General features: G+C 36.2%; 1 protein-coding gene across 1 annotated transcript in view; it reads right to left on the minus strand.

Annotated features, from left to right (window-relative positions):
* The window catches only part of IL1RAPL1 (interleukin 1 receptor accessory protein like 1), a 1,353,681-nt gene that overhangs the window by 639,774 nt on the left and 695,203 nt on the right, over positions 1 to 18,704 (minus strand). Inside the window, exon 3 of the mRNA XM_019419745.2 lies at positions 13,613 to 13,892. Within this exon, the coding sequence (XP_019275290.1) occupies positions 13,613 to 13,892 (280 nt within the window). The remainder of the gene's footprint in view (positions 1 to 13,612; positions 13,893 to 18,704) is intronic.

Below are 18,704 nucleotides of genomic sequence, written 5' to 3' on the forward strand. Positions count from 1 at the left end.
GAACACTTCCAAACTCATTTTAAGAGACCAACATTGCCCTGATACTGAACCAGACAAGGACACCACAAAAATAGAAAATTACAGGTCAATATTCCTGAAGAATATAGACACAAAAAATCTCAACAAAATATTAACAAACTCAATTCAACAATGCTTAAAAAATCATACGGCTTGATCAAATGGGATTTATTCTATGAATACAAGGATGGTTCAACATCTTCAAATCAATATGATACACCACATTAAAAAAATAAAGGATAAAAATCATATGACCATCTCAACAGATGCAGAAAAAGCATTTGACCAAACCCAACATCCATTTATTATAAAACTTTCATCAAAGTGGGTGAAGAGGACACATACTGCAACCTAATAAAGGCCATATATGGCAAACCCACAGATAACATCATACTCAACTGTGAAAAGCTTAAAGCTTTTCCTCTAAGATCAGGAAGAAAACAAGGATGACAACTCTAGAACTTATATTCAACATAATATTGGGAGTTCTAACCACAGGAGTTAGTAAAAAAAAAAAAAAAAAAAAAAAAAGACATCCAAACTGGAAACAAAGAAGTGAAACTGTTCTATTTGCAAATGACATGATACTATATATAGAAAATCCTAAAGACTACACCAAAAAACTGTTATAACTAATAAATGAATTCAGTAAAGTTCAAAGTACAAAATAAATATATAGAGATCCATTACATTTCTGTACACTAAAAACCAAAGAATGGAAAGCAAAATTAAGAAAACAATCCCATTTACAAATGCATCAAAAAGAATAAAATATATAGCACTAAATTTAACCAAGGAGGTAAAAGACCTATACACTGAAAACGGTAACACATTGATGAGAGAAAGTGAAGAAGACACAAATGGATATTCAGTGCTCATGGATTTGAGATATCATCTCATACCTGTTAGAATGGCTATTATCAAAACGACAAAAAATAATAAGTGTTGGTGAAGATGTGGAGAAAAGGGAAGGCTGAGGTACTGTTGGTGGGAATGCAAATTAGTGCAGCCACTATGGAAAATAGTATGGAGGTTCCTCAAAAAACTAAAAGTAGAACTACCCACGTGATCCAGCAATTCCACTTCTGAGTGTTTATCCAAAAAAATCCAAAAACACTAATTTGAAAAGATATATGAACCCCTAAGTTGAGTGCAGCATTATTCACCATAGCCAAGATATGGAAACAACCGAAGTGTCCATCGATAGATGAATGGGTAAAGAATTATGTGCTATCTATATAAAATGGGGTAATACTCAGCTATAGAAAAGAAAGTAATCTTGCCATTTGTAACAACATGGATGGACCTTGAGGGTATTATGCTAAGTGAAATAAGTCAGAAAAAGACAAATACAATACGATTTCATTTATATGTGGAATCTAAGAACTAAAACAAAGCAAAACTCTTAGGTACAGAGAAGAGACTGATGGTTATCAGAGGGGAAGAGATTGGGGAGGTGGTTAAAATGGGAGAAGGGGGTCATTTGATGGTGACACATGGTAACTAGACTTATTGTGGTGATCACTTCATATTGTATACAAAGATATAATCATTATGTTGCACACCTGAAATTAATGTTATATGTCAGTCTTCCCTCAATTTAAAAAGATAAGCTAATTGTGGAAAGGAGAATATATCTGAGCAAAATATGCACTTTAGTTAAGTTTTTAAGAACAGAATAACGAGTAGACCAAGAGAGAACCTAGAAAGTACCCTAGACCCTTTTCCTTATTTATTCAAATGCATGTGGGGAAGCAATGATGTTATAATTATACAAATGGGGGGGCGCCTGGATGGCGCAGTCGGTTAAGCGTCCGACTTCAGCCAGGTCACGATCTCGCGGTCCGTGAGTTCGAGCCCCGCGTCAGGCTCTGGGCTGATGGCTCGGAGCCTGGAGCCTGTTTCCGATTCTGTGTCTCCCTCTCTCTCTGCCCCTCCCCCGTTCATGCTCTGTCTCTCTCTGTCCCAAAAATAAAAATAAAAAAACGTTGAAAAAAAAAAAAAATTTAAAAAAAAAAAAAAATAATAATAATTATACAAATGGGTTTACTAGTGGAATGGCTTAAAGTCCAGGCATTTTTATTCTCAAGACCCTAAGAATTTTTGGTGAAAAAGTTTAGGTTTGTATTGGAAAGACATTAAGATGTGCCTCTTGCTATCTCTTTTCCTTTTATTTGTTTCCCATAACAATATTCAATCAGTTTCTCAACACCCCATCAAGTATCATCTATGGTGTAATTTTAACTCCCAAAAGTTATCTTGAATATTTTTCTTTCCTTGTTATTTCCACCATTAATACTCTAACCTTAGTCCCCATCACTCATGCCTCAATTATTATAAAAACTCCTTGCCTGTTTTTCATGTTCCAGTGTCTCTAAACATTCAAACACTTGCTGCAAGGTAATTCAAGAGAAATGTTGTCATCTTTCTATTCCTGCTTGACACTTACGTGCCATTTAAGACATAGCATCTGTTTTACATTCTTTATGGTCATCCTTCTCACCATTGTGTACAAAAACCCATTTTCCAACAAAACTTACCTACTCACTCTATCAGGAATAGACTGTGTGTTTTTTCTTTGTTAATAACAGCAGCGGTTTTTGTTGCTGCCTTAACTATTTGCAGTTTATCTGGTATTTTCTAAAAAAGAGGTCAGCAAACTATAGCTGCATGCCAGATCCATCCTATCACCTGTTTTTGCAAAAAGTTTTATTGGAACACAGCCACGCCCATTTGTTTATATGTGCTGTCTACGGCTCTGTTTTGCTACAGCAGAGCTGAGTAGTTGCAATAAAGACTATATGACCTACAGAGCCTAAATTTTTTTACCAAATGGCCCTTTACAGAAAAAGCATACCAATTCCTGCTCTAGATCATTATTTAATTTCTCTTGTACCAGTCTTCATGAGACATTCCTAACAGAGAAAACTTCCTCTATTACACTTTCCCTAGCCATGTGTTTATTTTTCAAAGTACTGCTCAAATCACAGGTCTCTTATGAGCTCTTCTAAAAAAAATCAGTCCCTTTATTGTTTTTTTACCACATTCACTGAAATTATTGTTCATATTTTTTACTTGGGAACCATATACAAAATTAGACTTAGAAAAAGCCTTGAATAATCTTGGCTTCATATTCAACTTTTTCTCTTATCCTAAGCTTTGTTGATTAGTTGCTATTACCTTATTAGACCAATTTACTTTACCTTTACTTAGTGTACCAACATTAGCAGTTAGCTTTTCTTTGGGGAATATTTTTTACAAATAAAAAATAATGATTACAGTACAAAACCAAAACCACCAATGAAGTTCTGAGTTATCAGTGATCTGCATGCCTGGTGCATACTGTTTGCAATTTAAAAATTTCCTCATGATAATTACCAATTATATTATATCATGGACTTCCAGTAATGTTTGTAAAATATGATAAATGCACATGTTATATCCATGACTGTAAAGGGCTAATAGTGATCAATTTTAATTAAAAAGGAAAAAATAGAATACATTAGAACTCAAAATTAAATGGTATATGCCTAATTATTTTACAAATGTATCTTTTTAACTGGCCTACTTATTCCATATTAACTTGATACCTTTTTGAGAAAATTCGTAAGTCGCTATCTTCCCTGAAACATGACACCATTGATTTCAGAGTTCTCTTTCTCTCTTAGAAAACTTGAAAAGATAAGACAAAGCCTTTCTTAATCCAGGGATCTAAGAAACCACCCCACCATCACTCAGCAGCAATGATTTCATCTTCTTAATAAAAAAAGGGAAAGAAATGGCTGTTATGGTAAAGACTAGTATTTCCTGGATGGTTAAAAAAATCAGTAAATTGAATAGGCAATTCACCGAGCTCTTGGCTTTTACTTCCAAACACTGTGTTTGTTGTTTCTGAAAAGAAAGCACTCAGACAGATAGAAATCTGGCTAATTGTTGCCCTGTTCATAAACAGTTTGATCCTTTGGAGTACACTTTCATGTCTTAAACATGTAAAAAAGGATACACATAGGATTGGTTCTATGTGCATCTACAACTTCAGCATGATCTCCTCAAGCATTATCAGGATTATGTAACTGGAAAATCTCTTTGAAGCCTGGTATGCCAAGAAACGTATGTTCCCACCAAAAGAGTAGAGAAAGAGTGTGTGATGTTCAGTTCTAAAATTTCAATCTATCATCCGTAAGAGATTCTTTATCCAGACTTGAAACCTTATTTTAAGGATTTTTAGCCGTATTGGATTTTTTTTTTTAAAGAACTAGCTTATGAAGGTTTGATTGCATTTTTTATAACCTATAAATTACAGCTGATATTCTCAAGGGTATGCTCTGGTTTCAATTAAGAGAGGTAGTTTAACAATTAGGAAACCAAGATTGTAAAACTACTTCAGGTCCTTAGAACACATATACATATGATCATTAAAATTTCTGGGTAGGATATAAAACATTTATATGGACTCTGATTGCCCTGAACAAATTATAAAGACTCCTTGTGGGTGTAAATGTTTAGGACTTTCTAAAATGATGATGACATTATTTATCCTTTGATCCAAGAATGACTTCATTTTTAAACAATAATCACATAAAATAACTATTAAAATTATACTCTATCATACAGATTAAAATTAATGACTTAAATTATTTATACTATGGTATAGCAGTTACTTGTTATGGGTCTTTTAGGCTTAGCATATTACTTTCTACTTTCACCTGGTAAAAGGGAGGTTATATTACAGGGAAAGAATAAAATGAACTGTTGTACCAAAAATCATAATATAGGATAAACAGTTCAGAATTTGTTAGTTTCAGATAAGAGATGTCACAAAAAATAGAATTCTTTAATCCTCTCATGGAAAAATGTAGAAATCAGACAATGGTGCAATTTTGACTACAGCACTGTTTTCCACTAAGTATTCTAACAACACTAACCCCTAAGTGTGACATAACACAAATTATTTCAATCACTAACTTTTTCTGGTTGCCTTCTCTGTGACACTAATTCAAATTGATTCTGAGGGGGAAAACATACCAGCGATAAGAAGTTTGGGATACAGTGCATTCTCTGTCACCAAGAGAAGGTAGCTAAGAAGGTCTATGAGACATACCCTAAGACTAACTAGGCAAAGGCGTGTCTACAAATGTTTAGCACATTGTCTTCCAGCACTCTGACTAGAACACCAACGGAGAAAGGCATTTGTCTTAAAGATATTTGTAGGTATGGCTACTGCTTAATGGAGTGGATTACAATAAAAGGCTCATAGCATTTTAAGGAACCATACTAGTTTATACTAAAAGACACAGATAAAGTTCAAATTGAAAGAGGTCTCTGGACCCTTTACTGTCTGTGAAAAAGAAGAACACGAGCTCAGGAGCCACAGAAAACCTCTCCTACAAGCAGAACTGGGCCCTAATCAAGAAACTGGTGATATGTGCCTACAACTGCTATGGGCCAATGACTTCTCTGTATCTCCCATTCTCCTGCCTCCATTTCAAATAGGACTATTTGGTTATTTTATCCCTCAATGACCACTGTATGTTGGGTGTGCAAGGGTTACATAAAATACCTTTGTAGCTCCCAGAGCTACGGATCTGGAGGACCCACTAAACTAGTTGCCCTCAGGGAACTAAGTATGAAGAACCTCTTTCACACACACAGTGATTTAGATAAGGCAATCTGGGGCTTGTAGCCTAACCCCTATGCCATAATAAGACTTTGAGGGTCTTAGGAATGGGTGAGTGTACATATGTACATATGTTTGTATCTACATAAGTACATATGTATGAGCATATGTAAAGGAGGCCAAAGGCAGACTGCTGGACTTTTATTCTGGTGGTCCCACCAGTGAATCACATACCTCATGGTGCTCAAGCACTTGTAAAGTCTCCTTGCATGTTAGCTCTAGAGTTGGTGACTAGGATGTTAGTAATCATGAGGCAGGCAGATGCCTGATCAGTGGTTATACCTTCTGAGTCACCACATAAAGAGTCTAGCTATCCTGGTGGTGACACAGTGGGAAAGACCACTTGAAGAAAGGGTGGCCCTGAGAATTCATGGAGAGACAGGCTTAGGCAACCCTCCATCCTAGTTCATTCCAGCTTCAAGGCAAAAACAGCAGAACCATGCATCCAGTAGGGTCCAGACCACCCTCCAAAATCACACACAAATTGAATGGTTGCCATTTTAAACCACTTAGTTTTTGGAGTCCCCCCTGTCCCCCCGCATTGCTAACTGCACCGATTGTCTATGGAGCAATTGGAGAAAGGTAGTAAGAATGGTAAATATATACTGGATCTTCTTCAAAGAATAATTATGTATTATTCAGATAGGCAGTAAAAAAGTTATTTCAGATAAAGGGACAAAGAGTGGAAGAATAAGGAAAATTCACACTTTCATTTGCAAACTGCAAACAGGATGGTGAGAATATAGCACAAGGTGCCTACAGAGACAAACACCCAAGATGAGTCTGAATGAAAGGTTGAATGAAAGGTTGAAACTTGGCTTTTAAGGGACATGTATGCCAAGCAAAGTGTTTGGACATCATTTTGCTGAGCAATAGGGCCTATCAAAGACATTTATGTATAGAAATGAAATATCTCCATTGTAGACACTCCGTAGCAGTGTGGAGTAGTAACTAAAACAGAAAAAACATAGAGGCAGAGAAACCACTTAAAGCACATTGCATTCCTCTGGAGAGCTGAAAGTAGTATGCATAACAATAAATTCAAAAGACATTTTTAAGGTAGACCGGAGAGGTCCTGGTAACCACTTAAGGCATGGTGAGGAAGATTAAGAAAACAAAGGTAAGTGCTAATTTCCCAGCTAGAGATACTGGGAGGATGGTGATGGTATTTACAAAGAAAAGAAGGAAGAGGAAGCACCTTGAAGAGGAGATAGGTTCTTGAAGTAGGTGTTGAAATAAATTTTGGCACACTGCTGAATTCAATGTGTCTCACAGACAAACAAGAAGAAAGGACTATTAGGAAACTTCTAGTGCTTGTTAAAATTTTTGGAATCACTGAGTCATCCATAAATATGTTATAAGTGAAAATATTGAATAAATAAGATCAGGTACTATGATTCTCAAGCTGGCAACACAACAGAATCATCTGATACCTGGATTTAACTGATCTGGAGTACTACATAGAAATTAATAGTTTTGTTTTTTTTTTTTAATTAAGAGCTTTTAAAAGCTCCCCAGTTAATTTCAATGAGCAGCCAAAGCTGAAAACAAATGATGTAGAAGGATAAAGGGAAGAAGGTGTAAACAAAACTCTGGTAAACACCAGCATTCAAGAAAATTCCAAAGGAAGAGGATCCTAAGGAAATTTACTGAGCTATCTATCAGAGAACTAAGAGCAGAAGTGATAAAAATCGGTGTTAAGGAAACCAAGCAAGGCCCCGAGGATCTGGCAAATTGAAGTTCCTTGGCCCTTGTAAGTGAAATTTTCATACCATAACAAAGAAGTCAAGCTGTCTTTTATCATCTACACTCAACTATTAAGCCCTTCCAATGAGTTTTTAGTTACTGTAATTTTCAGTTCCACAAATTCAATTTGGTTTTTTTTTTTTTTTCATTTCTTTGCTGAAGTTTTCAATTTTTTTCATCTGTTTCAAGAGTTTTTTTTAGTTACTTGCTGAAATATTTTTATGATGGTTCCTTGGAAATCCTTGTTGGATAATTCTAACATCTGATTCATCTCAGTGTTAGTAACTGTTTTCGTTTCTCATTCATGTTGCAATTTTCATGACTCATCGTAAGACCAGTGAGAGTTTTTTTTTATTATATTCTACACATTTTAGATATTATGAAAATTTGGATACTATTTAATCTTTTTTTAAAGCAGGCAATCCTCCTGCTGAAATGTAAGATGAGGACTGAAAGCTTATGTATGTTCAGCTACTTCTTCAGCAGTGCTCATACCTTCCAGGTGAAAGTGTGTCAGTGATTCACAATGCCTGTTATCTCCAGTCGGGGAGTAAGCTCACTTCTCGCTGAATCCCACTGACAACACAGAAGGGATGATGGGAAAATGGACAGTAACTAACCCTATCTCTCACCACCTCAATCTGCCTTGTTTAAGGGAGAAACTTTCTTTCATCCCCACTGATACCACGAAAAAGGGATGAAGTCTAGCAGTGACTAGTCCTGCCTCACAATGCCGCATGGATTTCTCATTACTGCTGGATGGGGGTGGCACTCAGGTTGCCACTGGATCCCAGTGACATTACCCTTGCAGCAATGTATAATTCTAGCCTAATTTCACTAGGCAAAAGATCAAAGATCAGCCCCCCACTCAGATGTCTGACCCTACTTCACCAGAGGGATCATATCACTGCTGCCTGCTACTGCCAGGCAGGGGATGGAAGAGGCCAACACCTTGGAAGGCCCTGCCAACATCCTCTGGTGGGGCAAGTGAAACAGGGTGGTCATGCCATTTCTTCAAGTCCTGAGGTCCCCAGACAATCCTTTTTTCTACCTTTCACAGACTTCCTATGCCTATTTGTTGTGTTATTTCCAGCCTTTTTAGTGGTAATGTGGAAGACTGGAAGGAACGGGGCTACTTCATCTGGGTGGAACTCCACTGTGCTCTATAATGTGATTGCAGTATCTGTAACTCCTGCATGCTTATTTTCTCTGATGTAATCTACTACTGGAGGATAAAAACAATTTTTTTTACTGTTTGCAACCCTAGCATTAGCATATCAGTTAATGATCAATAGATGTGTGTTTTAGGGATGAATAAATGGATTTCTCCAAGTATATGTACCTTATGATAGATGCTTAACTTGTACTTTCAATGAGAAAAGTTATCTAGTCTCTAAAGAGAACATCAAGACTTAGGCAAAGATGATGGCCATTAAGGAGGGCACTTGTGTTGAGCACTGGGTGTTACATGTAGGTGGTGAACACTAAATTCTACTCCTGAAACCAATATTACACTATACGTTAACTAACTAGAATTTAAATTAAAAATTTGAAAAATAAAAGGAAAAAAAAGACTTGTGCAAAGGAACTAGATACTGGATAGAACACATTACAGGTATGTCATTTGAAAAAAAAAACATTTTCAGAAAGGAATTACACAAAACCAATGACATTTCTAACATTACTAAAAATGTACATTTTCAAAATGAAATTAAAAAGATACTATCACTTACAAACGCACCAAAGAAAATGAAATACTTAGGTATAAATTTAACAAAATGTGTATAGAATTTGTATGCTGAAAACTACAAAACACTGATGAAGAAATCAAAAGAAGCAATCCTAAATAAATGGAGAGATCTACTGAGTTCATAGATTGGGAGATTCTACATCATAAAGATAACAATTTTCCTCAAAGTGATTTATAGGTTTAATGCAATTCCTATCAATATTCCAGTCCTTTTTTTTTTTTTTTTTTTTTTGTAGACATAGACCATCTTATACTAAAACTTATTTTGAAAGGGACGGGCCCTACAATAACTAGCACAATCTTGAAAAAGAAGGCTGCAGTAGGAGGAGTCACCCTACTTGATATTTAGTCCTACTAAATAGCTATACTAACCAAGACACAGAAGTACTGGCACAGGGCTAGACATACAGATCAAAGGTGTAGAAGAGAAATAAAAAAACAGGACCACACAAACATGCCTAACTGATTTGGAATAAATATCCAAAGACTAGTCCTTGGAGGAAGCATACCTTTTTCAACCAAAGGTGCCACAGCAACTGGACATCTATCCCAAAAGCTAAGCTTGACCTAAATAAACTTTACACTTTACACAAATGTTAACTCAAAATGGATCACAAGCAAATGTAAAACAAGAGAATTTCTGGCAGAAACATTAATTGAAAAAATAATAGAAAACCTTCAGGTAGAGAGGCAAAGAGTTCTTCACTTCACAACTATGATCCATAAATGAAAAAAACAACAAATTGAACATTAAAATTCAAAACTTTTGCTCTGCAAAAGATCCTGTTAAGAGGATGAAAAGATAAACTACAGATTGACAGAAAATATTTGCAAACTACATTTCCAAAAAACGACTATTATCTAGAATATACAAAGAATTCTCAAAACTTAACAGTAAGAACACAAGTAATTCAATTAACGAATAGGCAAAAGACCTAACAGACATTTCACTGAAGAGGAGAGATAGCAAATCAGCACTTGAAAATGTGTTAAACATCATTAGCCATTAGAGAAACCACAATGAGATATCACGATACACTGATGGTTACAATAAAAAAAATAACGACAATACCAAATACTGCAAGGATGTGGAAAAACTGGATCACTCATATATTGCTGGTGGGGATGTAAAATGGTACTCTGGAAACTAGCTGGGCAGTTTCTGACATACCACACATGCAATGACCATCCAACCCAAATTCATTCTTGGGCATTTTTCAAAGAAAAATGACAACTTATGTTCACCAAAAAATGTACATGAATGTCCACAGAAGCTTTATTTTCAACAGCCCCAAACTGGAAACAACCCAGAAGTCTTTCAATGACTGAATAAACACTGTGGTAATGTTCCATGCCATGGAACAGTGCTCAGCAATAAACAGGAACATATTATAGATACATGCAACAACCCGGATAGATTTCAAAGGGATTATGCTGAGTGAGCAATCCAATTCCAGAAGGTTATATAATACATGATTCTATTTAATAACATTTTTGAATTAAAAAATAGATATGGAGAAAAGATTACTGGTTGTCAAGGGATTGGGAATAATGGGGGAGAAAGGTAGATGGGAAAACGGGGGGGGGGGGGGGGGCGGTCCTTGAAGTGACGGCAATGTTCTGTAACTTGACTGTTTCAATGTCAAAACTCTGATTATGAGACTGTAACTATAGTTGTGTAAAATGTTACCAGTGACATAAGATAAGAGATTCATAGGATCTCTTTATTTCTTGTAACTGGATATGAAACTTCAATTACTTCAAAAATACAAATTTTAGTAAAAAAAATAGGGTGCTAAACAACTTAGTACACTTCCATTTTGGGGAGGCATGAAAATACTCACATGTGCACTGATTAGCTCTGCTCATGAAACTGCCAATAGTGCACAACCGAAGAGGGGGGTTAAAAATTGGGGGTCAAGAGTATAAGAAAACTTAAGTTTTTTTTTAATAAAATAAGTTCATTCTAAAGGAAATGAAAGGAAATTGTTGTACAACTGTCCTTCATTTACTCTTTCACGTAAGATCAAAACAAAAATTTTGGAAGGAGAAAACTGAGGAAAAAGCCACAAAGCATGCAACAAAGAATTACGTGGCATTACTGTGTCCAGGATAGATACTAAGAGAAGGGAGTAGGAAAGCTCTTGCTTGTTATGCTGATGGTAACCTTAGGTGTTTCCATTATTTACACCATTTAACTGTACATATATAGGTGTAAATACAAATCAGCTGTACATGAAAAACCTTGTTGTTAAACCTTTTTCATTGATAAATACTCAGAACACTTATCAGAAAGACTACCATGTCTGAGTACAAGCTAACATTTTCAAACACCTAAAATTCCTTGCAAGTGGATTATTTAAAAAACCAATGGTGACAGTTTTGCTGCCTGACAGATAACAATGTGCCAAAATGTCAGCCTTGGGCTCCCCTCACGCCAACACCAAGCAATGCTATTTAAATTGCCGTTTATAAAGATTTTGAGTACTACTTTCCAAATTGAAGAGGGAGCCATATCAATGCTAGCTTCAAATCAATTGGAATATTTGAATCCCAATAACAAAAGTATCTTCTTTCTGCAGTTTATCACTTTCTCTAGAATACTGCTTACGCATACAAAACTTTAAGGTGTTTGCCTTTTAGTTTCACCTTCCATATGGCAAATGTCACTATTTGTGCAACTTTTCAACCTTTCATTCATTACTTCAACTGTAAATTCAGGGACATGTTAATGTAATTTCTCAGAGCACTGGGTCACATTATATATTTAAACACATCAAAGAAATGCAACTTCAGGGCTTTAAAAAGTCAGATTACTAATGTGAACGCATCATTATTTTCCCATCAACAATATATAATGAAATGAAGTGTTAGACTGTGGACATCCAGCTCAGTTCTAATCTCAGATAAATGAGGACACACATTTGCCTATCTTGAAGAATCACCTCTACATGCATGAACAATCGGAAATAATGATTTATTTTAAAAAAGAAACAGAGTGAAATTAAATCAAATCGCTATTAGTTAAGTGAGCAAAGTCAGTCCACAAAGTACTCTTTAACGGCACTAGTATGGCAATAATTTACCAATGCCACTAGAAAATCTCTACTTCTAATAAGAGATATGTTTGACCATAAAAGGATTGGTAGACCCTAAGGGAAAGAACAAATGCCAAAGGAATGATGCATTTGTTCTTTTATAATCCACTCAACACTTTTCCCAAGCACAACTCCATTTGCATTCACTTATCTTTTCCAAAATGAACTTGAATCTATATGTTGTTAGGATCTAAAAAGACACATTTCTGTTTAACTTTTATGTGGCCTTGACCCATTTTAATGTCCTAACACACCCGCGGCCATGACTCAGCATAAAGGTAATTCTTCTAAGAGTAAGTGGGGGTGGAGGCAGGCATGATCCTCAAACAGAGTAGTGATAGCTGCAGATTAGAGTTTCAGAAGTGAAAGTCGAATTTGGATTTGAAAAGGACACTACGTGATTCTGAGCCTTCCTCCAAATTGAGAATCTATTGCATTAGATGTGGCTTTGTTTCTCTTAGCAAACCAAAATGCAAAAAAAGACAAAGATTTAAACACACCCTCTATATGCCTGTACCCTGCCTTGCCAATGCTCTTATAGTCTAATGACATCCACAATCATTCATGCAGGGTGTGATTCACAATCCATGAAGGGCTAAATGCTTGAACTGAGATTTTTAACTACTAATGTGTTACATGGATACTGTTTCAATGCATTATCATTAAGCAAACTACATATGTCTCTTCCATAAGGAGACAAAGACGTATGGATGTGCAATGAGTTTCTGTGTGGATAAAGGCACAGGCTTTGTTATTAACTTCCCTTTGGCCCTGAGGGACCCAGGAAATTTTTGTATTGACCCAGCACTTTTAGTTAACAAAATGATCTGGAAGACAGCCTTATTATTCCCTAACATGGCAATGCTGCCTTTGTCTTGCAGTGCACATACACACATTTACCTAAATCATCTTTACAGATGTGTGTGAACCAGAGGTATCTGTGCTCTATTTGTCTGTGAAGGGCAATAACAAAATGTTACAACCCATTTAGCAATAAACTATGCATCCTTTCTGCAAGTCTTTGCTTACATTTTATGTGCAACATTTCACCTCCTCTATAAATTTTATTTCATAGTCTTTAGTAATTTCTGGCAACATAAGTAGATACCCAGATGGTATCTCTTTTCTCCATAAGCCAGAAATAATGTCTCAATATAAATTCCAATCCCATCTTTTTATGATTTAGGTTCTAAATTTGAGAAAGCGGCAACACACACAAATATTGAGACAAAACCTTTAGGTGAAAGGGATAGCAGCAAAACTTTAGTATAAGAAAGCAGCCTATGATTTATTGATTCAGCAATAATAGGATTAAAAGAATACCTGATGACACAGGCGTAAAGACCACTGTCCTGCAGTAGTGTTGGCCGGAACCAAATGGAGTCTTCTTCCTTGCTCATTCTACTTCCATCAAAGGCTATTGGCTCTTCAAAGTCTCCAGGGCCAGAGCTTTTGTACCACATCAAACTGAGTCCAGCACTTTGGGCCAGGGAGTAATTTGCTCTGATATAACCATAAAAGAGGGCACATTTGATTCGGACAGGCTCTCCAACCAAAACTTGATATTTCTTGATATCGACAGACCAATCAGTGCATCCATCGGCTACAGTAAAAAGAGAGAGAAACAAAACAAAAACATTAGAGAAAAAAAGTGAAGCAATTAGTTCATTCATTCCCTGATTCATTCAGCAAATATTGACTGGGCATCTCTACTGACCGGATTCTACTCTAGGCACAGAGGATGCAGCAATGGATACAACTCGGAAGGGCAGTGAAAAGTAATTTACCCAGCTAATAAGCAATATATTCATCACTGTGCTTCTGCTGCTATTTATTCTTAGTTTATATCAGTGCAATTGACTCTAAATCCATTTTTTTTGCCCGTTCTTTGAAACTGGATCTGGCCCTTTGAAATATTTCTCCTTTGCTAACTGGCACTACAGCTTTGTTAGTAGAGGGTTCTGGAGAGACAGTGTCAGAGGAAAGGGTTTTGCTCCTTGATTTCAGCGTGCTTCTGTGGCAGGTTCTTGAAGTGTGGGAGGCTTCCCCAGCACCTGGCTCCCACTTCTCCAGTATCCAGCTCCTGCAGTGCACAGTAGTCAGCAGGTTGGATATTGTTTAACAGAGCCTCAGCCAAGACACTGTCCCATGAACAGCTTTCCCAGGTACCTCAGAAGGTGAATCACTGACAAATCCCAGATGGCAAATTCTGCCATCATGGCACCTCAGTGATGTCTACCATTCAGTAAGCCATGTATTTTCCTAATAAGGTTTGGATCTCAGTTCTGAAGGTGGGAGGATGGAGGGCAGCTTTCCTTTGGATGTTCTCTCAGCCATAGGGGTAAAATGTCAGCCATCCCTCTAGTTTTTAGGGTTTTTCTTTTTTTTTTCTTTTGCTATGGACTGAATGTTTATGTCCTAAAATTCACATGTTGAAGACTTAATCCCCAACGTGATCATATTTGGAGGTACGGTCTTTGGGAGATAAGTATGCTTAGATGAGGTCATGAGGGCAGTGCCCTCATAAAGGGATCAGTGCTTTTATAAAGGACATCAGAGAGGTTCTCTCTCTCTCTCCGTCTGGCTCTCCCTTCCTTCTTCCCTCCGCTCCTTCCTCCATGGGATGGGGCTCACAGATAAGAGGCCATGTAGGCACACAGCAAGAGCATGGCCAACTATAAGCCAGAAAGAAGGCCCTCAGCAGGAATCAAGTCAGCCAGCACCTTGGTCTTACACTTCTCAGCCTCCATAACTGTGAGAAATAGGCTATGGTAATTTATTATGATAGACTGAGAAGACTAATACATCTTTCTTTCTTACTAGCTAGTCCTTCACTCCAGTGCCTTGTTACATTTAATACTTCCTTATATAAACTTTCCTTGTTAAATTTAGTGTGTGGTTTATCTCTTTGATTGGACACTCAATGACAAGATCATAAATAAACATTTTACAGGCAAATAAGGCAAAAAGAAATGCAACAAAAGTAGGTCAAGTTCTGGTACTAGTTTCACAGCCAGACACAGAGGCAGACAGTCACTTTGCTCTGCTGGACACATCAAGGGAAGCGTAAAGTAGAAACCATGGTGAAAAATGTGGCTGATAGGGGTGGGGGCTTGTTGGGTTTTCTAGGCTTCCTGGGAGCACCACCATCCAAACGCTAACTTGACACCAGTTTTTCATCACACACACACAAAACAACAGGTCCCCACAGAACAGGTACATCCCCACTATCATCATCATAGAGAAATAGTGAATTTCTTGCTTAAAGAGGACAGTTGTTGAATATTTAGTAAGTTAATCAATTTCACAGAACTCACCATATACAAATACTAAGCAAAATGGCAAGAAGCAAGAAAAGAGGGACCTCTAAGAGCAGTAACATCTGAATACCTCAAGAAGAATTTAACTTGCTACAGATTAAAGTGAGCGTAAACTGAAGGATCTGAGAATAGGATGAATAATGTAGGATTCAAGGGAAGGAAAATAAATCCAGATGAAAAGGACGGTGTACATTATTAGAGGAAAGAAGACACATCATCTATAGAGTTATCTACATTTCTTTTCTTAAAAGAATATGTAACAACTAATGAGCACTTAGCTATGGTTGAGTTCACAAATTTTCATTTACCCTTCACAAAAATATCTATTAAGGCTTTTGAACTAACTGTTCTCTCTACAGAGAGCTTTCTCACCAACTGCAAGACTTCCTTCCTTCCTTCCTCCTCCAAATATCACCTCCTTTTAGAAGTCTTTCGTAATTACCCTGTCTGAAACATGAACTTCCTACCCTGATCACTTATTCCAGGTTCTGCTCCAATATTTTTCATAGGCCTTAATACTATCTGATATTACATTACATACCCGCTTTTTGTTTGCTTCAACTCCCTGGTAGAATGTAAGCCCATTGAGGTCAGGGACTTTGTCCTTTTAACTCATGTCCTTAGCCTCAGTGCCTGGAACAATATCTGCTAACAAGCTCAACACACATTTACTGAATGAATGAATGAATGAATGAGTGGGTAAGTTAAAAACTAAATTTTACAACTGAAGACAATGAAATGGAAGTGCCAGAATTCCCACCCAGCTATGTCTGACCCTAGAATTCATTCTCCTTACCATCATAATACTGTGTTTCCTAATTAAGGTATTTTCAATTTCACAACATTCTTTTATTTAGTTAATTTCAATTACCAAATTGTAGCCTAAGAGTGCTATCAAAGAGTTGTATTGGAGTAGTATTTAGTTAGAAGCTTGGTGGATATCAATGCCCAAGTTAACCGCCATGATTCCTGTCAATGGCTGTCGTGGAGCTGGCACACCACGTTAATAGAATGACATAACTGTACACAAACAGAGATGTCAAGGCTATATGAATTATATGTGATATTTATCACCATTATTTTGTATATTTGTCCCACTGCACGAAACAAATACTAGGTGGGATTTTATTTTAAACAGTTATAATTATGGGGATGAGCATGAAATTATCATGTTTTACCACTACATGAATTATAATACAATTCTAGAATCATGTTATTGTAACTGAGGCCATCTGTCACAGAAGACACTGCTGCCAGTGAAAAAGGCTGAAACACCTTCAAGGTAGCAGTATAAACAGTGAGATAAAATTATTCAAATCCCCAAAGATTTGTAAGATAAAGCAAAAATGCTTAAAGGTAAAAACAAAAATATTTGGTCTAGAGAATGCTAAAAAGTTAGTAGCAAATTAAATCAAGAGAATGGAGGTAGAGTTGCATTGGGGGTACAGATTTTAATACTATCAGAATATGCTTACTCAGAAAACAGTTGAAAGAAAACCAAAACTATTACTGCAAATTAACATTATTCAGTACTTAACTATCAATCAGGAAAAGTTTCCAACAGTTGAGCATCAAAAGACAAGGAAAAGAAATGAAATAACAGCACCTTGGAATTCAGACACCTTATGTTCATTTTAATATGGAAAGAGATTGTAGGATCTACGGCTTAGGAAGTTTTACTACCATTAAGCTAAACGTATGATCTTCAAAAATACAGTATAAAATTGCTAATATGTTTTAATAATTTTCTGGGGAGGATTGCAAATAATATAAAATAATTCAATATATTTTCAAATTATTTGGATAAACACATTTAAATAAATGATGGACTTATGTCTTTTTTTCAATAATTAAAACATTTTATTAAATGACATAAGTGAAGAGTTATATTTATTTTTTCTTCGTTAACATTTTGCCTCATTCACACACACTCACCCTGTCACTCTGTATTATAATTTTTTTCTTAGACCATGTGAAAGTAAGTTAGAGACATAATGACATTTCACCCCTAAATATTTCAGTATGCATCTCCTCATGAATACATTTTTCTTATACAGCCACAAAACATCTTTTTAAATCTTGTGTAGCAGGACATCTCAAATCTTAAAAGAATAAGTGATAATTTAAAAACTAACTCTTCATGACCAGAATTGCTACTGTTAGGTTCAGTTTTTCCTTACTTCAGCACACAAGCTCTGCTGGTTTGGAAACAATCATTCCAAAAGTATATTTCTAGACAATGTTAATTCCATTATATAAGTTAAAATCACTATTAAAATTATCATCAGGTAATTAGGTAGGCCAACAGTATGTAATCTGTTTTTTTGTTTTTTCTGTCTTTCAGAATAAGACACCTTTCTATAAGACTTTCCCAGAAAGTTTACTATTAGTATTCTCATCCCTTGAAGAGAGGGTTCCATGGAAATACTCTAGTTCAATAACCCGTCTATAGTACATATTCCTTCATGGTCAATGGGACTTTACGAAGTCATAAAGTGGGAGCAGGAAGCACTATATTCATCCACTTTTGTTGCCACCCATAATGTTCTGGGAACTTACGTAAAGGCAGTGATGGAATTAAGATTCAGAACTAATTCCTTTACAAGGAGTTCATACTGATGTACCACTTCATGAACAAAGGCTACAAAGACTGGATAATATAAGTATATTCAAATGGGATAAGTAGATTCAAATGGGATTAGCGAAAGTATTTTTAATTAAGTCACTATAACAAATATTTCCATGGTAACAAGCTTGAAGGCTGCATTCCCAAAAAAATGGAATATGAAAACAGAAGACTTTACTTATTAAAGGGCAAATTATATTAGTCTTCAAGTATCACTTGGATATGTACATTGGAATAATGACAAAATGATTAAGACATCTATAATACTGTAATAGATTCCCCAACCTGATCCCCTCTACTAAGCTGATGCACCTGTTCTCCAGCTACTTTGAGTGCTTCATGCTAACAGCTCACAGTTGTCTCCTTCTCTTGAAAATTACCCTGTATTGAGGAGGGCCACCTGTTGGGAAATTTACATCCCCTTGGGTGTGCCCAATGCCAACTGCCTGATGTGAGTATACAAAAGACT

This window comes from Panthera pardus, unplaced genomic scaffold (genome assembly GCF_024362965.1).
Source record: "Panthera pardus isolate Hobbes unplaced genomic scaffold, ASM2436296v1 HiC_scaffold_27, whole genome shotgun sequence".
Classification (NCBI taxonomy): Eukaryota; Metazoa; Chordata; class Mammalia; order Carnivora; family Felidae; genus Panthera; species Panthera pardus.